Source organism: Peromyscus eremicus, chromosome 1 (assembly GCF_949786415.1).
Source record: "Peromyscus eremicus chromosome 1, PerEre_H2_v1, whole genome shotgun sequence".
In the NCBI taxonomy this organism is placed as follows: Eukaryota; Metazoa; Chordata; class Mammalia; order Rodentia; family Cricetidae; genus Peromyscus; species Peromyscus eremicus.
Genome location: NC_081416.1, coordinates 59,640,362 through 59,663,655, shown reverse-complemented (window position 1 = coordinate 59,663,655; position 23,294 = coordinate 59,640,362). Strand labels below are relative to the sequence as shown.

The 23,294-nt window shown below is 54.4% G+C and overlaps 2 protein-coding genes across 2 annotated transcripts; both read left to right on the top strand.

Annotated features, from left to right (window-relative positions):
• The first annotated feature begins 3,770 nt into the window (after positions 1–3,770).
• Cd81 (CD81 molecule) lies at positions 3,771–19,910 on the top strand. The gene is made up of 8 exons (XM_059264222.1): positions 3,771–4,053; positions 14,010–14,124; positions 17,159–17,256; positions 17,906–17,980; positions 18,208–18,312; positions 18,634–18,735; positions 19,118–19,204; positions 19,296–19,910. The coding sequence occupies exons 1-8, from the start codon at positions 3,988–3,990 to the stop codon at positions 19,356–19,358; spliced, it is 711 nt and encodes a 236-aa protein (XP_059120205.1). The 5' UTR covers positions 3,771–3,987; the 3' UTR covers positions 19,359–19,910.
• A 1,287-nt stretch (positions 19,911–21,197) lies between these two features.
• Positions 21,198–23,025, top strand: Tssc4 (tumor suppressing subtransferable candidate 4). Its single transcript, XM_059264210.1, has 2 exons — positions 21,198–21,790; positions 21,873–23,025. Exon 2 carries the CDS (start codon positions 21,895–21,897, stop codon positions 22,849–22,851), a length of 957 nt encoding a protein of 318 aa, XP_059120193.1. The 5' UTR covers positions 21,198–21,790; positions 21,873–21,894; the 3' UTR covers positions 22,852–23,025.
• Positions 23,026–23,294: the final 269 nt, after the last annotated feature.

The following is a 23,294-nucleotide window of genomic DNA, read 5'->3' as shown; positions in this document are numbered from 1 at the left end:
CTTTAAGCATTTACCAGCACACTGTCCTTTTCCATGGTACTAGGTCCTTTTCTAACGGTACTGTTTCCATCTCGCCCAATCATCCTGCCTAGAACCCTGGGGAGAAATGCTGAGACTGTCTTGTTTGTTTCATCTTGTCTTGTCTATGACCTTTCCGGGTGAGGAGACTCCAGGCTTCCTTGAGAGGACACAGGCTCAGGACTTTTATAAATCTCGAGTCCTTCCTCAGGTCTAGAGGGCAGATCCCCTTCTACTGCTGGTGAATGAGGTACTCTAACAGGAGAGTGTGGTGCTTGGAGAGTAGAGGGCTGCATTTCCAGTCTCTATGGAGATGCTCGCAAGAGTTTCGTCTGGCACTGCTCTGGTTGTTTTTGGATGCTGAGCTCTTTTAATACACAGCTGTTTTGCTCCCTGACCTGCATATGAATCTCTAGCAAGCAGAAACGGCAGTGGCCAACCTCCTCGCTTGAGCAAGCTCTGCAGAAACAGCCCATTTGGGTAGTCTTCATGAATTTTAGGAAACTAAGAGTGGCTCTGCAACAACCTCCCCCTACCTCCTGCCAAACACACACAGCAGGAGTCCTCTGTGGAGTGAGTCACAAGACCCTGGGACTGGGCCAAACAGGACTTGACCTTGAGTTTCCCATAGACCAGGCCCTGCTCCAAATGACAAGGACATTTTGCCCTTACCCACCTAGAGACACTCTGCAGCATCTCTGTCACACTTGGGGAAACTGAGCAGCCAGTACAAAGTCATACTGGCAGGAGAATTTTGAGACAAGCCCTGGCTAGGAAGGCCTGCTCTTCCCACCTTCCCACACCTGCTGGCCAGGGGAAAACAGGGAGAAACCTCCCATCCCAGGGTTAGGCTCCCTCATTTCCTACCGCAGCTCATCTGCCTTCCTCACTGTTGTCTTGGAGCCAAGAAAAGAGTGATTGTCAGGCTGAGCTAACCCAGGGGCCCTTCTCTGATGCACTCTCTGGGTACCGACCTGACAACATGTCCTACCAAGCTGGCCCGTTGGTCTCCCCATGTCCTCACGGCCAAGCTGGCAGGATGTTAGGCAGGGCACTTAGCTGTGGTGCTCACGGGTGCAGGCCCTGCAAGGCAGCCCCATAAACGCTTGCAACCAGTCCTCTCCGCAAGTCTCCCAGAGCCTATGAGATTGCTCCCTACCCACCCCCATCAATTGGAACAGAATGCGCCTAAGCCGGCCTTCCACCTAACCCAGACCTGTCTAGCTTTCTCCTGCCTACATCTGCTCCCGGGGCCAAGAGAGCTTCCTTTCTGTGCCTTGACCTGGAATGGTTCTCTCAGCCCACAAGGCTTTTCAGGTATGATAGTCTGGACCCATCTTAGCTCCTCTAAGACCCACAGTGCAGGTCTACTACTATTGTGTGACATTTCCCTAAGGAAATGCAACATGAACATCTGTTCATGAACATGAATATCTATTCATGAACATGAACATGAACATTCACTTCAGAAAGGGAACTGACAGCAGACCACAGAAAGATTCCACCAAAGTCCAACTTGGTAAACCAATCAGTTGATTGGGCTACTTACAGGAGTATGGATGAGGGGTTACTTACAGGATCAGAGAAAACGCAAAGGCAGCTGTATCACCAAAAACCCCAGCATGGATGATGGCTCCCAAAAGCTGGAATCCTGGAGCTCTAGCACTTCAACAAAGGTCAGAGCATGGACTCTCTTCCTGTTTACTTGTCCTTGGGGAAGAAGGGGCCTTGTAAGTTTCAGGAACTTCTGAGACTTGTTAGTTGTTCACTTCCTAGTCTTAATACCTTCCCTCCAGAATGTGATGTTTTAATTTGAAGGAAACTGATCTAAAAAAACAAAACAAAACAAAAAAAAACTACCCACTGTGATTGGTCAAACATCCTGGAAACTCTCTTCTTGGCATTGATGTGACCAGAGCCTAAGGGCCCCAAAGGGAGTGGCCATGGCTCCTAGGCTGACCATAGCCAGTACTTGGAGAAGTTCCTGGCACACAATGGAACCCACTAAAAACCTGATGTACTACACAGTACATAGACAAAACAGCTGGCCCTGCATGACCTTCAATGTGCATCTCCCACTTTGGCCATGAGGTGTCCCCATCACTGGAGAGAGTAAAGAGCTGATGAAAGAGCAGGTGCCCATCTCTGCACATGCAAGGACTATTCTTTCTTCCCTTAAACCAAAAGAATCCTCACAGACTCCCTTGTGGAGACTCAAATGACTTTCATTGTGACATCACTTCAGCATTGGAGACTTGAGTTACTTCTAATGTAACAAAACTTCAGCCTCTAGGAACTATATAAAAGTAGGCATAATCCTTTACTGTAGCAGCTATACTAACCTGTTACAAAGCCAAAACAAATGCACAAATTAACCCTCAAGAAACCTACTAGCCTAGCAGAGTAGGTGATTCCAGAAGACTAGCTCCCTGCAGGAAGCTACTGGCCAACCATAAGGTGTACGTGTAAATAATACACAGTTCAAATTTTAGTTCTTTAGACTCCTGGGCTTGGTCGCAGCACCTGGGAAGCAGAGGCAAGCTATGAGTTCCCAGAAAGCCAGGACTACTTAGCAAGACCCTGTCTCAAAATTAAAATTATATATGTATTCCTTCGTAAACAAACTTCCAGTGCCCTGTAGCCAGAGGGGTGCCAGGGGTGAGCCTCATAGGGAACATGTCTTTTTGTTTTGTTTTGTTTTTCAAGACAAGGTTTCTCTGTGTAGCTTTTGGAGCCTGTCCTGGAACTCACTTTGTAGAGCAGGCTGGCCTCGAACTCACAGAGACTCACGTGCCTCTGCCTCCCGAGTGCTGGGATTAAAAGGCATGCACCACCACCTGGCAGGGAACATGCCCTTAACTGCTCAAAGTTTTAAGAACAGGGAGTGAACTGGAAAAAGCTGGGTCTTGGGAACTGGCCCTTCCACAGTCTCCAGTGTGTCCCTGCTGATGAAACAGCCAGGTTGTCCTCCAGTTCGGGGAGGAAGTGCCAAAAAGTTTCAGTGGAACATCATCTATGGTGACAGCAGCCATTCCTCACCTGGGAAGGGAGCCCTCCCCCAATCTTTCCTCACTTCTTTATAGCCCTAACTTTCAGGGAGCCAGCCAGGGGATAGAGGATGGACTCTTGGAAGGCACAGCCAGGACAGCATGAATATAGTATTTGAAGGTGCCCCTGAGGGTGCTCCAGCCACAAGATTTGCTAGGGACACTGGGTACACTAGTGACCTTCCCAAAGGCACTTTCCAGAACTTCAGCCAGGGACTATCTGTGGGAATTGGGATTAGCCAGGATACATAGAATTCCATTCTAGACCTTCAGACCCATCCAAGTTGCTGCCTAAGAGATACATACACAGAGCATGCTAACTTTTAAGACACTTTCCTGTCGAGACACCTCCACTGAGGAACCCTCGGGCAAAGTCCAAGGCGCCTGAGTAAGGGGAAGTAAGTGGGGGTTCTTGGGGGCGGGTATCTTGTGGCCAGTCCTCGGTCGCGACCCAGCAGCTCCCGGGGGTTAGGAGCCCTCAGGAAGCTTGGGGACATCCCGCGCAACACAGCGCAAGGAGACCGTGAGAACCATTTGCACTGAGTTCTCGAGTGGTTACTCTGGGACTGAGGTGGCAACACCCAAGCACCCCTAGAGCAGGCACCCCCGCAGGCGGGAGGCGGGGCCTGGGGAGGAGCGTCCTCGGGGCGGGGCCTCGGAGGGGCGGGACCTAGCGGTCTATAAAGAGTGCGGAGCTCCGCGCGCGCCCGGTCCAAGCGAGCGCGCCCTTGCTTCTAAGCGGTAGCGACTCTCGCGTTTCCTGCTAGGCCTCCAGCCCTTCTCTACCCCGCGTCTCGCTCTTCATATTCCAGTTCCCCGGCCCGCCAGCGCCCCTGGCCACCTGCCAGCCCCGGACCCCAGTCCTGCGTCCCCAGACCGCCCGCTCGAGAACCAGCCCAAGCACCGCAGGCCGCGCGCCGCCATGGGGGTGGAGGGTTGCACCAAATGCATCAAATACCTGCTCTTCGTCTTCAATTTCGTCTTCTGGGTGAGCAGCCACTGGGACCTGGGGACGGGGCGAACCCTCGGCTGCCAGGCTGGGTAGTGCGCTAGGCCCAGCTGAGAAGGCGCAGCGCGGCCGTGAAGTTGCGGCGCCACCTGTGGGCTCCGTGCGCCGGCCGGGGGCCTGGCGCCCCTTTCCAACCGGGGCCAGGAGCTGAGCTTCCGGGCCTCTGCTCGAGGGTCTTCTGGGGCCGGGGAATCAGGGGATCGCTGGCCTGTTGCCTCTGAGTGCTGGGGACCGGTGCAAGGGTCTGCGGGCAAGAGCCACGTAACCCGGAGCCTTCAACTGTGGAGGGGGTGTAAGCATCCTCGTGAACGCTGTTTTGGGGACCATCCTGCTTAGCGAGCACTGAGGGGGTTCGAGAAGGGCGGGATCTTGGCGCCCCGCCCCCATGAGCTCATCGTAGCCACCGCCCCTGGATGGGCGGCCTCGAAGTGGTGGGGGCACACTCTGTACTTGCCTTGGAGATGTCCACCCCAATATTACACCACCCTTGCTTGCTCTCCAGCTTGGTATTGCCACCCTGGGATGCTAGAGCTCTGGGCCTAGAAAAGAACAGGGTGGCCTGCGTGCTGCTGCGCAGCATGCCCCAGTTCCTGCCCACCCCACCCCCCAGCTGCCCCTCCTCCTTGTCTGTCGTCTCCCGCACAGATTACAGCCCTGGCCTGGCCCTTAAGGTTCTGTGGAGGCTTTTGAGAGGAAGGGGGTATGCGGTTTTGAGTTGGCACAGGCCAGGGTAGTGCAAAGATCTGGGGTCTGTACAAACCGGGGGCTTGAAGATCTTTCCAGACATACAGGGTCTGAGCTGGGCTCTCCACTTCGGAAAGAAGCGCACACTCATTTGGTCACCTTGGAATGGAGACTTGGGTATAGGAGGGTCTCCAGGGGCCCCTTGGTGCCGACTGTCTTCACTGCTGGGGAGTGACGGTTGGTGGTGTGTGCTTGTTTCCATTTCCTGACTGGGTTGAGAATGAGGAGGGGTAGAGTCTAACAGACCTGCCTGCAGGGACTTGCTTGAGTGAGCAGTGCTGGCCACTCCACTGGTCAGTGTTGCCACCCCCTCCCCCACCCCGTCCTCCCTGCAGTGCACAGACTGCTGTTCCCTCCATCCTCCTTTTTCACAGGAAGAAATGAGGTTATGCCCAAACAGTCTCTAAAGTTGAAGCTGGGAGGGCGAACTTTGAAGATGGCCCCTGGAATGAGTGTGTAGGACAGGGGACACCTGTTTTCTGTGTTGGACTGCTGAAGATCCATGGGTGGGGCAGGGCGGGGCAGGGTGGGGTTGGGATCAGTAGGATGTTGGGGATGGGCAGAGACTAGACTGAACTCATCTGGGACTATGCTGCATGGCCTGCTGAGGAGACCCTGGTTCTCAGTCACAGTGACCCCAGGGAACACCATGGGTGATGGAGTTAAGCTTGCTCTGTCTGGGCATGCCCTGGGGGTTAAATGCACACTCAAGTAGTCCCTCTGCTGGCCCTTAAGCCCCAGATGTGGAATATCAGGAACCTGCTGGGTATTTCTTTTTGACCTACCCACCTGATCAAGCTGGTAGCCCCTCAGGCTCCCTGGAGGCTGGGGTTCAAGATGAGGCTGATTGTTTCCCAGGCAGCTGGGGTGGAGTTCCAACACATCCCTGGGGGTATTCTCTGTTGAGGCTCCAGGAAAACAGTTGTGAAGCCTCTCCCTGCTCCCAGGGGCCTGCTTACTGACTGCAGAACAGTGAAAACCATATCCTTTCACAACTCATGGATCTCTCCTCCCCACCCATGTTGGCCCCCACAGTGGGCAGGGATATGGAGCAGAGCCAGGCCACAACTGGTGAACACCTCCCTGGCAGAGGGGCTTCCTCTGTGCCCTGTGTGGCAAGGCTTGTCCTGTGGCCAAGAGTTTCCTGATGCCATGAAGTTAAACCTTTGGGGAGCCCCAGCCCACTGCTCTGGTCCTCAGCCTCCACTTCCTCTAAAGTGGGAGTTCTGGGGGTCTCGGTCTCCTGGGACTGTGGGCAGACTAGCTCATGCACTCTCGAGTGGAGCGAGGGGCTTGGCAATAGAGAAGGCTCAGGAAATGGATGCTGGGCACAGTGTCCAACAGGGAGCTGGGCCAAGGAGAACTGAGTAATGGTGTAAAAAGTGCCTGGGGAGGGGGTTGAGGAGTCTCGCGGGCCCGGGCCCATGGTGGGTATGGAGGCTCTAGAAGTGAGATTTGGTTGATGGTAAGTGTCTCGATGGGCACTTTTTAAAATTTCCAGTTTAATGATTAAAGTGGCTTTTCTGTGGGAGGGGACATCCCGGCACCCTAGCCTGTGTACTCATGCTCCCGTGCCCAGCAAGCCTCCTTAGGCTGGGACCCACACTTGACCTGGCTTGTTCAGAGCCTATTTTGGGACTAACAGAGTTCTGGACTCCCAAGATACACAGGACAAGACACAAACCTGAAGGATGAGCAGTGAGTAGATTCAGCAGAGACTGTGTAAGGTGCTCTTAGAAGCAGGGTAGATACCTGTCCTCTGGGACAGGTCTGGGTTAGAGAGAGAGACCTGTCTCCTGACTGCTGCTGGGAGAAGGGCAGGAGAGCAAGGCATGGTGTCCCTGTTTATCACCCTGCCAGCCTATGTCCCAGGATGGGCCTTGTAGGAGCCTCATATGATAATGTCCCTACAGGTGTAGTCGAGTAAGGGGAGAAGGCTACCCCTGGTCCTCACTGGAATAGGAGTTGTGTTCTTTGCACAGAACTGGCTGCTCCTCCAGCCTAAGGCTGCCAGTGGCCCCCTTCAGTGGCCCAGGCAGCCAGACCTACCACAAAAGGCTGATTACAGCCTCTTAACTGGCATTTAATTCTCCAGACTGCACATGACTGTCTGCCACCTAGCCGTCTGCTGCCTTCCTTCCGGCAGAGGGGCTGCAATCCCTGTGGGCTCAGGGAGGAATGAGGACTTCCTGTGCCTCGTTTCACCAGTGGGAGAGCAGACTTCCCCTTGTTCCCCCAGGCTGTCAGCTTGCCCAGCTTTGGGAAAGACAATCAGTGGGCTGGGCTGCCTGAGAAGGGGAAGTCTGTGGTCGGTCCCTGGGCTGGCTTCAAAGAAGGATGTCTGCGTGGAGGGCACGGAGCTGGAGTAAAGAAGTGGGAAGCCCTCTGGCAGCCTCTGCTCTGGTTCCCATACACTGCCACCTCGTAATAAGAGCCCTCACCCGATTCTTTCTGGACCCTTCAGGCTTTCTCTCGGCACTTCCCTCCTAGTTCGTCTCGCTTCCTCAAATGGAGCTCCTGTGCTGCTTCAGGTGGCGCACCAACCCCTGCCAACCTTGATTCCGGCACCCAGAGTCCCGCCAAGGGGAGGAACCTCAGTCACAAAATCAATAGGCTTAGAGTCCAGGTGCCCTGGGGAGGTAGTAGGAAGTCATGCTTGCACACAGGCCTGGCCTTTGGAGAGGGCTTAGGTGGAGGTAGGGTGGGGAGGGGTTGTGGAGAAGTCCAGGTACCAGTGGCCCTGGCCATGACACCAGGGAACCAGATAGGACAGGCTGTGAGTGCTGGGTGTCCCTGAGGCCCTATAGGTACCCATTTTGTTCCTAGGACTCTTGCTAGTGTACCAAATGTCCCCAAAACTGGCCTTTGGTGACCTTCAGCTATTCTGTAGGATATACTATGACCTGGCATGCCAGTAGCCTTCCAGGAACCTCTTGACTGACTATGACTCCCCAGTAGCTCCCCCTACAATACACACACACACACACACACACACACACACACACACACACGAGAGAGAGAAAGAGAGAGAGAGAGAGAGAGAGAGAGAGAGAGAGAGAGAACAAGAACACTTCTGTATCCAATCTAAGCTCCTTTGGCCAGCTATAGGGCATAGGCTATGTCATTCAAAACCATTTGGGATCCTCTGGCTGGGCTCTATGTTTTGGAGAGCTGTTCATAAGGGATTGGCCAGGGCATCCTGAGCTGGCTCCAAAGTAACTACGAGGGGTGTTAGGAGAGGGCACTTGCCTTCCTGCCTGTGAAGTCTGGGGAGGGCTGCAGGGCTGGGAGTGCAGGGAGGTTCGTGAAAACCCGAGTGCCCGAGATCTTACAGCCGCAAAGCACCATGCGTTTGTAATCCAGGCCAAGAGCCTGGGAGCCAGGCAGTTTGGGCAGATGTTGAGTGATAGGGTCCCCCCAGTTCGCTGTGCTTCCTTGGCGCTGTCTCACAGATCACTCCACACTTTATGTCAGCTTGGGTCGTCGGCACTTTCTCAGGGTGGGTCAGTGGCACTCTGTGCCTTGTTTACCTGTGGTCAAGCATCAATGTTGGTTCTGTACTGGAGCTTACCAGGAAGGTCCCAGTGGTATTTAAAGGTGTCTGGTGAGGCAGGTGCAGGAATGAGGAAGCCCAGCCCAGGCCACCTGTCCTCCTGAAATACCATCCCTGAGCTCTGGAGTGGGACCCAGTGTTGTAGGGTTGTGTGGCAAGCACAAACTGTAGCTGCCACCCACCCACTAGTGCTTAAATTTCACCCTCTCACAACTTTTCTTGGCTAAAAGCCCTCACCCTGAGGGCACGGCCTGGCCTTAGCCCCTGGGAACAGTCTTCCTCTGTACCCTAGAGACCATGATAACAGCTCACCCAAAGTAGCACTCTGCTGGGCTGCTAGCTGACCCTTGCCAGTGATAAGGAGACTGAGGTTTCCAAGCAGCTAGCTGCCACACGAAGAGGAAGTGGGATGGGGTAGAACTATACCCCGACTCTGCCGCCATGTTCCATAGTCGAAGTGTGCCAGCCCCACAACCTTGCACTGGGACATGGTTGGGACAGAGGGCCATGCCTGGCTTGGAGCAGATGGAAACTTCTTGGTGCTGCTGGTGGCAACACGTGAGCTACATAGAACTCTTCTACCCATTCTTCAGTCCCCTGCCTCCCTTTGTCCTTCTAGGTACCAGGGAACCAGGGCCACCTGAGCTTTCTCTGAAGCAAACACCTTGGCCTCTCTGCTGCCCCTGCTGTAGTCACCTCTGGCAGATCACTGCGGCCATCTGGGTCCACACACTCTCCCTTCAGGGTCTCACAAGACCCTGGCCTTCCAAGCTGGGCGGCTACAGAGTGAGTTCCAGGGAAGGCTCCAAAGCTACACAGAGAAACCCTGTCTCAAAAAACCAAACAAACAAAAACAAAAAACCAAAAACCTGGCCTTCCTAGAGGAGAGCATGGGGTGGGTGGGGAAGGCTCCTGCCAGCTTCTCTGTCTGAGGAGCCTTATATCCTGGACCTGAACGGGCAGAGCTGAGGTAGCCCAGCCTAATCTCCTGTACCTCAAGGCAGCAGTGTATCCTCCCATGGCCATGCCTTGGCCCTTTATACCCCGCCCCCTCCCCAGCCTGTCAGTTGGGCCCCAGAGCTAGGCTTTTGCTTTGCCACCTATTTTTAGATGTCAGGACAGTGGCTTCCTGAAGTGAGGGGCCTTGTGAAAGGAACCATACTTCCTGGCCAAGGCAAGGATTCCTGCCCCTCTCTCCCACTTCCTTCCTGAGCTTCCTTTGGTGAACTGCAAGTCTTTACCTCCTAGGAAGGCCTGAGCAGGATCCTATATCTCTCAAAGAGGAATCTGGCCTTCTCCCCTTCCTCCATGCCCTGACTAGGCCCTGTCCCCCTGTGGTGCTCGAGCACATGAGGTCAACTTGCAGGGGCCCAGGTTGGAAGAGCAGCACCTAAGTTGCCTCCCTCCATCAGCCTCTCCACCTCACCTGTGCCCCAGCTCCTAAAAATAACCAGTCTGAGTATCTTTACTCTGGCTTATCCCAGCTGCCCAGGGAAGCCTTCTTCCCCCCACTGCCTTTGATCTTCACCATCTCTGCCTTCGCCGGGGAGGTTCTTAGACCCTCAGAACCTTTCAGTTGCTTAGGCGGGTGGGCACTTTCTGGTTCACCTTCCGCTGTGCACCATGTACCTAGGAGGCGTCGAGCAAGCCCCACCCCTGTCTGCCTCTGCCTTTGATTCTTCTCCTGAGACACAAAGGGTCACTTAAAGGAACAAGCTGAAGTTACAGTCAGCCTTCTGGAGCATGTCGGGTATCTGGGGTAACCATTCAGACCTACCAGACTGGTGACGGGAGCTCTGCCCCTTCCTGGAGGGGTGCATATGTGTAGCAATAGGAAAGCTCCAGAGAAGCCCCCATCTGAGGTCTGGCCCAGGGCCGGCAGTGGGCAGTTAGCACAGAGTAGAATGCTGTCCCAGGCCTGTTCTCTTTCACTCACTTCTGGGAAACCGCAAAACCAGCCGGGCAGGGACCCAGCGTGCTTGGCAGCTCCTCATCTTGTTAAAGTTTGAGTCTGTTATGTGTTAGCCCTCAAGAAGGAGGAAGCAACATAATCCTGTATGGAGTCATGAATGCAACCTTCTATGCTGTGGAAGGAGCTCCAGGAACCTGGACTTGCCACCTGGCGCTTCCCACCCCCACCTCTAAGCAGAAGGTCTCTTAGGCCACAGAAGCAGGTGGACCTACCTGGAGAAGAGAAGCTTTGGGCAGAGGTGGCTTAGACCCCTGAGTGGATGCATGAAGAAATCCTAGATCCTAATGTTGGTAGATTCCTTGTGGATCGCATCCTCAGCTCTGGCAAGAGCTAAATACAGTGATATGTGTTGCAGCCTGTGTGTATTCCTCCCCCTATTTACAAATGAAGATGAGAATGGAGGAGGCTGAGATGGGCCTGAGGTCCCCAGCTCAGGTATGACACAGCTAGAGGCTCGGGCCACCCTTAGCCTTACCTGTGCCTCGGTCCAGTGGCACCGCTCCATATTTCCATTGACACTGAACTATTTTTGTTTTTTTTTAAATGGGTGCCCAAGTTTTTGCAGATCATTCTAAACTTATGGTTCTATAGACAAGATGTGTGCCATTCTGATTGCTGCTAATCACTGGGACACCCCACAGGCCTGGGGAATGTACTTTAGCATAGCCTCTGATCCAGGGACTGGACTGAAGCTGGGGTTAAAGAATAGCTTTCTGTAGCTGTGACTGACATATAACATAGTCAACATGTATACCCCATGAAACTGTTAGCACCATCAGGAAAGTGGATGTGCCCCAGAGCATCCTCGGGTCCTTTGTGGTCCCTTCTATTCCTTCTCACTCCAGAACTTCTGCTGGGTTATCACTGCACTATCTTGAACGGACTTTGAATTCTACTTTCATATGAACAGAGTCGGAAGGCACGAGCTGCTTCCTCCTCTCTGTGCCCCTTTCTCTCGGCATAATTGAGCTGTCCTCCATGCTATCTTGTGAGTCTGTCTTTTCCCTGGAGATCCTGGCATGTGATGGGACCAGGGCCTGGCCATTCATCGGTTAGGAGACATATGGACTGCTCTAGGTTGGGCTGTAGCAGGGGAAGTTTGGGGAAACATGAGTGTAAAGCTTGAGGTGCTAGGCTGGCTGTGGTGAGTAGGAGGCACCAGCTAACTTTCTCAGAAATGACAAGCTGCTCACCAGTGCGGCAGCACCACTCCACCCAGCCCTGCCACACCCGGGAGCAATTTGGGATTAGTGGGTAGATTGGTAATCTCCTGTGGCTCTTTGGTGCCTCATGATGTAAGAATGGTAGCCCCACTCCGTACTTGGGTGCCCTATCTCTGTGTACGTATATCTCGTGAAACATGGGTGGTTAGCTTTCTTACCATAGAGTCTTGGAAGTTCCTTGTCTGTTTTGGTCATGTTAGATAGTTACATTTTGAAGCTGGGGTTCCTTTCCAGCCTCTTACTATTTGAAGACTCCTGTCCCACTTTCCTAGGCCCTTAATTTTCCCAGCACTTCCTCTACCTCTCCCTAGAGCAGAGGGTGAGGGTCACATTGCTGGAGGCAGCCAGCCCAATGACTAGCATTTCTTCCTCTCCCCTCTCCCACTCAACTCTGATTACCTCTGAGACAGTGGGCTGAGTGGCCAAGTCCCCCATTCCCCTCTGTCTCGACTACCCCTACCCCTCCTACCCCAGTTTGGCCTCTTTTCTGATTGAAAGTCGACTTTTCTGGAGTTAGCTTCCTGACCCCACCTTTTCCATAAAACCTGCCTATAAGTGGTGGCTTGGCCAGACACCCACATTAGTAGGCTTTGGGGTTGGGCTGAATATCATCCCTCACCCACTTCTGCCCCCAACTCACAGTAGAGAAGTCTGAGTTGGGCATGGTTGAATGTTCACCTGTTTTACAGGTAAGTACACAGACCGAGGAAGGCAGGGTGACCCACCAGCTAACCCTCAGCTTCCGTAACTGTCAGGGGTTTATCACCATGGGATCTTTTTACCACAGAGGGAAGCATGGGGAGCAGGCATGCCACCTAGTCCTTCTGCCCTGGAACATCTCAGAGCGACCTCTGGTCCAGTTCCCAAACAAAATACATGACTTTTCAAAGCTGCAAAGGAAGCCAGGTTACCAGGGCAACTCAGGCTGGTCACCTCCTCCTCTCAAGCCAGTTCAGGAGGAGTGCTGCCTGTTGGAGGCAGGCCCTACCCTCCTGCCTCTGCTGCCTAGGCTGAAGGCTAGTCTCTTAAGGGTGTATAAGCACAGAGCTATCACTGTAAGGTTCTGGAAGTTCTGGGGATCCCCAGCATCACTAGGACCTTTGCACATGAGGGTACTCTAAGGGTCCCAGCCTCCATGCCATTGTGAGTTGGGCCACAGGTGCACAGTGTGGCTTTGATTGCTGTACTAGAGCCTGTTCTCTCAGGCTCTGGTAGAGGTTGAGGGCTCATCCCTCCTTGACCAGAGTGTGAAAACTAATTAAAACTTACAGAAGAAGCTAAGAAACCACAGGGCTCATGGGGTACGAGTCCAAAGTGATGGTGCTCTGCAGAAAGTGCCCCCAGCTTCCTCTCTGAGAGTTAGGCAGAGGATAGGATCCTAGGGTAGAAGGAAGTAGTGGGTCCCATAGGTCCTTTTTCCAGAACCAGCCTGCTTGGGGATTCCAGGGAGCTTTCTTGAACTTGTGTTCTGGCCTGGATCCCCAGAGCAGGAAGTGGGCCACCTGGTGCTTTTGATCAGGCCTAGGTTTTGGTTTCTGTTTCCTGTGTGTGCTGGGCAGAGCCATTGACCCTGCAAGAAGAGGATGCTTAGAAATGGGGAAGAGACTGCCTCTCCCTTGGTCTGTCTTGAGAGCCACCTCCTGCTTCCAGATGCTTCTATTATAGCGCTTCACACAAAGCCATGGTAGGTGGTGCCCTGCTGCTTCCTCCTGTGGGGCCCGGTGACATCACATTGTCACCCCTCTCCTCCTGGCAGGGAGAACTTGGTGTTCCCACCACAGGGTTCTTCCCAGTACCCTGCCCGTGGCAGTCCCTAAACAATCTCAGGACTGTTGGGACAGGGCACCAGGGGAGAGCCCACCAGCATCTGGAATGGCTAGGGCTCACTGTGGCCTCTAGCCACACTTCTCAGATAAAAATAGTGCATAGTTGGTCAGTCTAGAACTTGAGATCAGTAGAAAAAGATTTTTATTTTATTTTATTTTTTAGGAGACAAGGTCTCATATAGCCCAAGCTGATCTCAAACTCAACTTGATCTTCAAGTCCTGATCCTCCTGCCTCTCTCTCTCAAGGTCTGGGATGACAGGCATGGGCCACCAAACCTGGTATATGTGGTGCTGGGGATGGAACTCAGGGTTCCCTCTGTGGAAAAGCACTCTTATCAATGGAGCCACATTTTCATCCCAAACCTGCTTATATGTGTCATGCAGTGTTGGGGGTACAACTGACCTCTGTTCTGTAGTTGCAGTTCAGAGGAGCTGGTGGGGTCCAGGGCCCCCAGTGGACAGTAGCTCAGACAATGAATGGACAGAACCTTGGTCCTGGTTGAGGTCTGTCCCCACAACTAGAAATGATGGCTCTGCATGATACTTTTAGTAGGATTCTATCGCCCCACAGTGCTCTGGCCTCTGTGTGACATTGTTCTTGATTTTTTTTTTCCTAGCTGGCTGGAGGCGTGATCCTAGGTGTGGCCCTGTGGTTGCGTCATGACCCACAGACCACCAGCCTGCTCTACTTGGAACTAGGAGACAGACCAGCACCCAGCACCTTCTATGTGGGTGAGTAACAAGGAGGCAGGGTCTAGTCACAAGCCGAGAACAGTCAGGGAGGGCTTCCGGGATGAGGCTGGTGGGTGGGGCATTAGAACTGGCAGTGGCCTAGGCCTAGTATGTGCTGGGCAGGGAGGCTGCCCACAAGAGGGGCTCTTGAGACGAGAGAGTTAAATGGAGTATAGTGCTGCTAGGGACTTGACAGATCTGAGACTAGGCTAGGCAGAAGGAAAGCAGCTGGGTGGGGCAGGAGCCTTGTGAGACCTTGCTTATTTTAACATGGACATTTCTGGTGAACCTCCCTGGGCAGGGTGGGGCTGGATGCCTGGGCTAGCAACAGCTGAGGCCCTAGGAGTCCTGAGTTGGGGAGGGCTGGAGACTGGGCGGTCAGTAGATGACTCAGATGCCCGCCTCCACCCCCCAGGACACAAGCCAGACTGCTGCTACACCTGCCTTATTAGGCCGCCTATGGGGGATTGAACACCCTCCCTCCCAAGCAGGGAAAGCAGGAAGAGGGCTGTTGTGCTATGCTATGTTATACTACGCTATGTTATGCTATGCTGTGCTATGCTCAGGGAGGCAACTCTCCTGCTTTCTCCCTGAAAGGGGGACTTGGCACCCTGGGAACTCAAGGAGTGTTTGGAGATGCCTCTGCCCTTTCAAAGCTCCTAGCTCTCATTAAGGGTCTGAGGTGGATCCTCCCTCTTGTGTGGAGCCTAGAAGAGACTTGGTAGACATGCTTGAAGGCTGAGGGGGTGGGTGTTGGGAGGTCAGAAACAGCCAGTATTCTTCCTTTCTACCCAAGTATTCCAGGGCAGCCAAAGGCTGTCGTCATCCCATGGTTGACTATTTTTCCTTCCTCCTTGTACCCTCCCTGCAGCCTCCCCGTAGGTAAAGTGGTCAGGGTTGGGGTCCAGGCGGTGTGGGCAGGGGCAGAACCTGGTCTCCTTTGAGGAAAGCCATTAGGAATAGCAGTTTTCAGGACTGGGTGTTAGTGGGCAATGTCCCACACTAGCTATCCCTCCTTGGATCTGGTGCCTTCAGAGGAGGAGGAGGCTGCTCACCAGTTCGTATAGAGACCGCAGCCTGTTGTGTAGCAACCAGTATGAGCATCTTCACAAGGGAGATCTGGGCATCAGAGACAGGAGTCCTGGCCTGTGAAGGACTCTTTCCTGGCCCTGGGCCTTCCGCAAGGTGAATGCTATGAGGCTGTGCCAAAGCTCCCACTTTGCACTGATGTGGCAGGAGAGGCTGGGTACCCTGCAGAGCCCAGATAGGGTGGCGTAGGAAGCAGATAGGTCTCTGTCCTCATGTTGTCACCATAGTCGACATCTGATGTAGCTCCAGAGATGCTCCACCACCTGCCTTTCTGTGGTCATGGCCTCCTGGGCACTGAGGAAATAGCCTTAGGCACTGGTCTGTGTGGCAGGTTCAGCCCTGGACAGTAAGGCCCATGGCCTATGGGTGGAAGCTACTCCGACTACCATCTCCCTGCCCATTCTGAATTGGCTTTTCTGGATGCCCCTGCTGCCCCTGAACTGAGCCCTGCCAGGAGCAGATGTGGCCCTGACAAAGGCACTTTGTCTAGTGCTTAGGAGAGTTGGTTCAGGGGCTTGCTTAGCTATTGGAATGGGGGTGGGTGCCCAGGACTCCCAGTGCTGGGTGAGTGTGAAGGCAAGGGCACACTATGCCAGTACCCAACCCCAGACACCTCATCTCAGGCACACTGGTGTATAACCGTTCTGCTCACCTAACTCTAAGGACAGGAACCTGTGGGTGGGATGACTGGATGGCTGACAGAAGGTAGGGGCAGCTTGAGCAGAACACCCAACACTTGTCACATTATACTGGCTGGGCTGTGAATTTATAGGGGAGCACTTCAGACAACACCCCAGAGCCTTCAGCTAGGTCATATGCTAGGTCTAGGAGGGTCTGTAGGCAGTCCAGCAAAAGTTCCTTTGTGTTAGGTGCCCTGTGTATATCCCCCCTGATGAGCCTGATGTAGTGACAGCCTACTTCATCTTGAGGTTGAGGTTTCAGGGCCTGAGTACCAGGGGTCTGGTTGAAATTGCTCTGTCTGTCTGGAGGCAGAGGGGAAGCCAGTTGCTAGGCAGCCCTGGTAGGAGGCTTTCCCTGGACCAGATGTATTTAGTCAGGTCAAGGGAAGCCAGGCCCACAATCTGGCCTGTTTCTAAGCCTGGCAGTAGGTCCTGGCCATGGCGCCTTCACCCCTGGACTGGCCAGCCAGCGGACAATGGGCCTGGCTTTGTACAAGGAAGCTTGGACTGCTTGGCAGTGTTGCTGTGGAGACTGGGGGATGGGCTGCATTTACCGAGGGACCAAGAGATGGAGGGCTCTTCAGAGACACAGTGGTCTTTCCCAGGGGCTGAGTGGTACTGTGGGCACTGAAACAGGGACATGACTCAGCTGGTGCCTCATGCATGGGTCACAATGCTCCCCTGTAAATTCACAGCCCAGCCGGTATATGTGACAAGTGTTGGGTGTTCTGCTCAAGCTGCCCCTATCTTCTGTCAGCCATCCAGCCACCCCACCCACAGGTTCCTGTCCCTAGAGTTAGGTGAGCAGAACGGTTATACACCAGTGTGCCTGAGATGAGGTGTCTGGAGTTGGCTGGCATAGCCTGCCCTTGCCTTCACACTAACGAAGCACTGGGAGTCCTGGGCACCCACCCTCAGGCCAATAGCTGATACCCAAGCTGCTTCCCCATCTCATGCACTGAAATGGGTAGTCTATCTCAGCCCTCTATAGTGAGTGCTGAGGGTTCCTTTTCTAAGATGCATGCAGTGGGGGGGCTGGCTTCAGGGCAGAGCATAGCTGTGAAGTACAGATCACCTGTGTTCTCTGGGCACTGAACTTCTGTTTTGTCCTCTGGTGGCAGTGGCAGCTCCTCCAGGAGGAGGACACTGAGGCACAAAAAGCTCCCATTGCCAAACTCTGCCTATTGTGGGTGTGAGTGCCCCAGACACTCCTGTCTCAGGTAGTGATGCATGCAGCCTGCTCATTCAGTTCTTCCCCTCCCCAGGCATCTACATTCTCATTGCTGTGGGAGCCGTGATGATGTTTGTGGGCTTCCTGGGGTGCTATGGGGCCATCCAGGAGTCCCAGTGCCTGCTGGGGACGGTAAGTAGGAAGGGCTGCAGAGCTGGGGAGTAGGGTTTCTGGCAACCTCTGTCTTCCCCAAGGTTTCCGTCTTTCTGTTTGCTTCATTCCATTGAGTCTGACTGAAGATTCCTATTGACAGGGAGCTTCTCTTTAGACAAGCATGAACTCCAGAGGGGTGCCTCATCCCGAAAGCCAGCCTTAGTGCTCCTGGCCACGGTAGCTACAGGTGGAGCTCAGTCCCAGATATGTCTTCTAGAGCCTGGCCAGCCAGTATCAAAAGCTGGGGACCCTGAAGCCACGCTTCTTATTTTAACCTGCCCATGAATGTAGGAAAAAGGGGGTAAGGAAACTGAGGTCAAGGTTGTGGGGTATATTGCTGCATGTGCCTCCCTGAAGGCTGTGGACACTTGGATTTGTTAACTGCATCTCCTGTACCAGCCACTTCCTACAAAGCAGGGACCAGGGTGAGGCCATGAGAACTTGGACATCTCAGTGCTGAGCTGCATCAGGCTCTGTCTTTTATGGTTCTATGTGGCTCATTCTTAATCAGGACATGGTTGGTGGATATGTTCAACCCCCTTGGCACATAGTTGTTTGTCATGTGGGCCCCTGTAGAAGGCCAGGCTTGGGCTTGCTGGTCAAGGCTCTGACCTCTTCTTTCCCCTAGTTCTTCACCTGCCTTGTGATCCTGTTTGCCTGTGAGGTGGCTGCTGGCATCTGGGGTTTCGTAAACAAAGACCAGGTGAGCCTAGGTTCACTGAGGAGGGAAATATGCCCTTTGCCCGGGCAACAGGTGTGGACTTCTCTGAGCCCATGGGTTATAGGGTGCTTTTTGAATTTCTGGTGCCTGCTGGTAGGAGGGTCTTGGGAACTCAACAAAAGAGGTGGCATCAGGTTGAGCACATCAGGGGAAGCTGAGTGCTCTTGATGGTAGTCCCTGTGCTGCATGTGACTATGATTCTCCCCCAGATCGCCAAGGACGTGAAGCAGTTCTATGACCAGGCCCTTCAACAGGCTGTGGTGGATGATGATGCCAACAATGCCAAGGCTGTGGTGAAGACTTTCCACGAGACGGTACAGCTAGGCTGGAGCAGGGAGGGCAGGTTGTGGGAGTCCTAGTGTGTCTGATTTGTGGGAATGAGTCCTGTCTGTTCCCAGACCTCAGCAACTGGACAGGGCCTGGCTAAGTGTCTCCTCTGATTTGTAGGTCCGCAGGTAGGAACCTAATGGGCCTCATTTGCCCAAGGGTTTGGATGAACAGGGCTCTTGAGCAGTGTGATAAACAGGGCAAGCCAGCTCCCAAGTGTTTTTGGGGGTGACAGTATGCCATGTACCTGACCTTTCCCTTGTCTCCTGAAGCTCCTAAGCTGACAATGATGCTCTTGGTCTTTGCAGCTCAACTGCTGTGGCTCCAACCAACTCACTGCACTGACCACCTCTGTGCTGAAGAACAGCCTGTGTCCCACTGGCACTACCCCACTTAACTCCTTCCTGAAGGTGACATGGAGGGGGTGGACATCATATCCTGGGTAGTAGGTAGGGTGAATGTGGCCAACCAGTAAGATCAGCACTTCAGGCAGAACCTCAGAAAGGCTCACAGAACATCTCAAATAGTGGGGTGCTGGATCCTGATAGCCTGGATTATCCCCCACAATATTCTGGGAAACTGCCCTCTTGAGTGGCCCCTTATACATACTGGTAAGCCTAGGGTACTAGTGAGGTCAGAAACTACCCAGTGATAGAGAAGGCCAGCAGGTCCATGTGTTTTAAGTTTATTTTTGGATGGAAGATAAGCTGTGGGACATAAGCCCCACCACTGAGTAGGGTGGTGGCTGTGACTTAGCCACTGACTGTTACCACCCTCTGGCCATTCCTGCAGGAGGATTGCCATCAGAAAATCGATGAGCTCTTCTCTGGGAAGTTGTACCTCATCGGTATTGCAGCCATCGTGGTGGCTGTCATCATGGTGAGCCCAGGGCCTCTGTTTGGTAGGTGGGTGTGTCCCCCCCCCCCCCCCCCAAGGTCCTAGGTGCTGACAATGTCCCTCCCTCCCGCAGATCTTCGAGATGATTCTGAGCATGGTGCTGTGCTGTGGCATCCGGAACAGCTCCGTGTACTGAGGCCCTGCACTTTGTACCACAGGGACTCTGCAGTGCCCTGTCCCTGAGTGACCAGAGGCCACCTTGGGGGCCATGGCCTGTGTATATATTTCTGTATTACTCTGCTACACTTAGCCTTTTTACTTTGAGGGGTTTTTTTGTTGTTGTTGTTCTGAACTTTCCCTGTTACCTTTTTGGGGCTGACATCACACATAGGTGGTGTGTGTGTGTGGGAAGGGGGATGTAAGGGTGGAGCTGGCCCTGGCTTGCAGGGCCCTGTACTTCTGGGACCCCTGGGGAGCTCTGCCTGCTGAGCCAAGCCTTCTCCACAGCTACTTGCCCAGAGGCTATATAGCTGAACTAGAGGGCCATGTCCACCCACTCTGCCCACTGTGGGTCACATCACTCACATCTTTTTAATCCTTGTCCCTTTCCTGCCCCCACTTCAAGAGCTGGGTTTGTAAGCACTCTTATGCCTTCAATGCACCTGTTCTTTCTAACGTTGTCACCTTCAACTGTAATTACATCTTCAAACAGTCATTTAATAAAGGAGGAGAAAATCAGGCATGCTAATGGGACTGCCAGACCTCTTCCTGTGCCAGTGGTGTCAGAGACCCGGGGCTCAGCTCTGAATTTCGCCAGGCACAGGGCGAGCAGGTCCAAGAGAGGCTGTAGAACACGGTGGGAAAGGTTGGGACGCTGGGAGCACTCCATGTTGAATACTCCCCCGTTTCTACCTCTCTGCTGACCTTACACCAGCCTTGACCTCATTTCCACTCATCTGTTGGACATGCCCAGTCATGCTGAGCCGGGTAGGAGGGGCCACATAGCAGAAAAAATTCAGCAGAATGCTGGGGATAGGCTACAAAAATACACATCCCGCTTTTGAGGGACAACACAGTAAAGGTTAGACCACGGCTCCATCCCAAGTACCTAAGTGCTTTGAAATGTTCTACGGAGCCTGTGTCTCAAGGGGTAATGGGCAAATGGCAGCTTTGTGAACTGAGGGTCAGGCTAAGCAACCTGGACACCAGCAACTACCACAAGTCTTTTTCCCTTTGACTCCTGTCTGCACCCATCCCCCCGGCTGCTGGCATATTTAATTGGCCTCTAGAGGAGAGAAAGCCTGGCTGGGATTCAGGTCCCAGCTCCTAGCAGCCTCCCAGTAGGCTGATTTGTCGGTGAACCCCAAGTCTGTACTAGGGCGTTCTAGTCTCGACTGCTCCCTAACCCCGTGCAGCACGTTCCCTGCTTGGGTTGGCTGCTGGTCTGAGCAACCCTCTCTACTCTTAGGAGTGAAGCCCGTGGGCACCTGGCCAAGGCTGTAGAGAAGCCTGCAGCGCGGCTTCAAGAACATAGGGAAGGAGGGGAGCATGCAGCAGCCCAGTGGACCCTCAGACCCTGGTCCCCAGGGATCCAAAAGGACAAGCCCCAGGGCTGGAGGGGGGTTGTGTGAGGCCTTGAATAGTGGGGTCAGTGTCCAAGCACGGACAGGCAGAGCCCGGAGGAGCGGCCTCGAATCTCTGTAATCTCGACCAACCCATCCAGCACTCCAGGGCAGACCACGTCTCTAGATGCCAAGAGTTGACTAGGACCTTAGTCCCGCCCCGCTCTAGGAAACCAACGGAGCACAAGACCCGCGCCACTTCCGCCCAGGAAACTGGTGGGCGCCCGCAGTGCGTGATGACGCACTTCCTCCCCATGACGAACCCGGCTCAGGCGGCTTCCGACAGGTGGTTCTGGAGGCCTCAACCCTTTGCGATTGGTAGTTAGTCCCGGAGTATTATGGGAATCGAGGCCCTTTGGCACCGCCTTTTCCTCTTTCGTCAATTCCGGGTAGATTTCCGTGTCCGCTCCGTGATAGCGCATACGTAAAGCTACACCTCCCGGCAGGCATTAGGCATTGGCCCATTGCCTTCTGGGAGTTGTAGTTCCTTGGGCGTTAAAGTCGCGACATTCAGCCCGCCGGAGACTCGGTTTCCCAGAAAGCCCAGCAAGAGTGGGAGGGAACCACGGCCTGAATCCCGCGGAACCGGCGGTACTCTGCGGGAAAGGCCGCTAGGTTTTGCAGCGTGCACGGAAGCTGGAACAGTGTGCGCCGGCCTCCTTAGGACCGCTCAACTACCAGTTCCCTGACAGCCCTCCCTCCGGACCCGGGTGGCGCCTGCGGTAGCGGTGTGTACCCGGAGAGGCTGCGTTCTGCTGCGAGCCGGTGATGGGACGAGGGGCTGGTCGAGAGCCTCGGTCTCCAGCGTCTCCTAGCGCGCATCCTTTATATGTCCACACTATTCTGATCTCATGGTTTGACTCTCTCCTTAACCCTATCTAGCCTGAAGCTCCACATCTGTGCGCGCGAGGACGCACTTTAGCCACCCAGGTTCGCGAGCCCCCCGCCCTCCTGCGTGACCAGCCAGCGCCCGGCTGTGAGCAGAGGCGCCTGGCACATAGTGGAGGTGAAAGGGGACCCTAGGAGGACAGGGAGGGGCGCGTCCTAAGTACACCCCTCACGGCGGAACCTGAGCTGCTTCGCTACAGGTGGAGAGGGTTCCAGGTCGGCATGGCGGAGGCGGAGGCTGGCTTGGAGGCTGAGGTACCCACCGAGGATGACACCCTGCCTTCTGACACCGTCTCCCTTAGCGACTCGGACTCGGACCTCAGCTTACCTAGTGGTGCGGAGGTGCAAGTGTTGTCCCCGGAGAGGCTTTCAGGGGAAGCTCAGGAGGACTCCGACCCTGATGACCCACCTTCGCCCCCCACTGCTGGCATCTCCACCCCCGCAACCCAGCCGTTCCTCCTCCGAGGCATGAGCTCCACCTTCTCTCAGCGCAGCCACAGCATCTTTGACTGTCTGGAGAGTGCAGCCCGGCAGGTACCGCCCTCTGCGCCCCAAACCAGTGTGACTGACAATGGCAGCTTCAAACGGCCCGTGGCTCCCCCAAGTCAGACCCCTGCAAGGAACCTGAGCAGAGTGCATGAGAGCACTGGCCCAACCAGGGAACCTCCTGTGCCTGACTATGTGTCCCATCCTGAGCGCTGGACCAAGTACAGTCTGGAAGATGTGGCTGAAGGCAGCGAGCAGAGCAACCGTGCTGCTGCTCTGGCCTTCCTGGGCTCTCGAAGCCAGGCATCCGCCACGGACTATGTACCCTCCTTCAACCAGGACCCCTCTAGCTGTGGGAAGGGGAGAGTGGTCTTTACCAAACCAGTCCGAGGTAGTGAGGCCAGGGCTGAGAGGAAGAGGTTCCTCAAGAAGGGGAATGTGTCAAGTACTGGGAGCGAGGCCTCTGTGGAGCTGGCTCATCTGGCCGGGCCTGAGGCTGAGGAGTGGAGTGGCCACCAGGGACTGCAGGAGGTAGTGATACCTTCAGTAGCTGACCATCCTGGGTCCTCATCAGACCCAACAGGGGTGGAGGTTGTTGGTTTCCATGGTAGCAAGAAGCGGAGCCGAGAACACTTCCGGAACAGGGACAGTAACCCCGAGGGGCCAGGGTCTGAGAGAGGCCCCTCGGTTTGACTGTGGTGCCTTCACTCCACCTCCTCACCTGCCTAGGTGGGAAGCTGTGGGCTGTTTGTAGGAGGGGTGTGTGTTCAGCAGCTCTGGCTGGGACTGTGGGAATTGTGGGACCTTGGAGGCCCTTGTGCCCCAGTGTCTTGGGGTGAACAATAAAGGTTTGGGGTATTTCTTGGATTTTGTGGATTTTTCTGGGCCCCACCCAAGGTCCATCCAAACAGTCCTTAGCAACTAACTGTAAGACTCCATCTACACCAGCCTCACCTTGCTCTCCCCACTCCAGTGGGAACTGCTGTGAAGATTTGCCATGGTCATTTACATTTGCCACTGGTGAGCCTCCCCAGAAGGCCTGGGCTCATAGCCATGTCCAGCCTTGTGCCCCTGATGGTAATGGATGAACATAATCTGCACCCCAGAAACCAGCACTAGGCCTAAGCAGACCACAG

Coding starts and splice junctions, on each gene's coding strand:
- Tssc4 (XM_059264210.1), top strand. CDS start 21,895: ATGGCGGAGGCGGAGGCTGGCTTGGAGGCTGAGGTACCCACCGAGGAT.
- Cd81 (XM_059264222.1), top strand. CDS start 3,988: ATGGGGGTGGAGGGTTGCACCAAATGCATCAAATACCTGCTCTTCGTC. Junction 4,054..14,009: donor TCTTCAATTTCGTCTTCTGG/GTGAGCAGCCAC, acceptor TTTTTTTCCTAG/CTGGCTGGAGGCGTGATCCT. Junction 14,125..17,158: donor ACCCAGCACCTTCTATGTGG/GTGAGTAACAAG, acceptor TCCCCTCCCCAG/GCATCTACATTCTCATTGCT.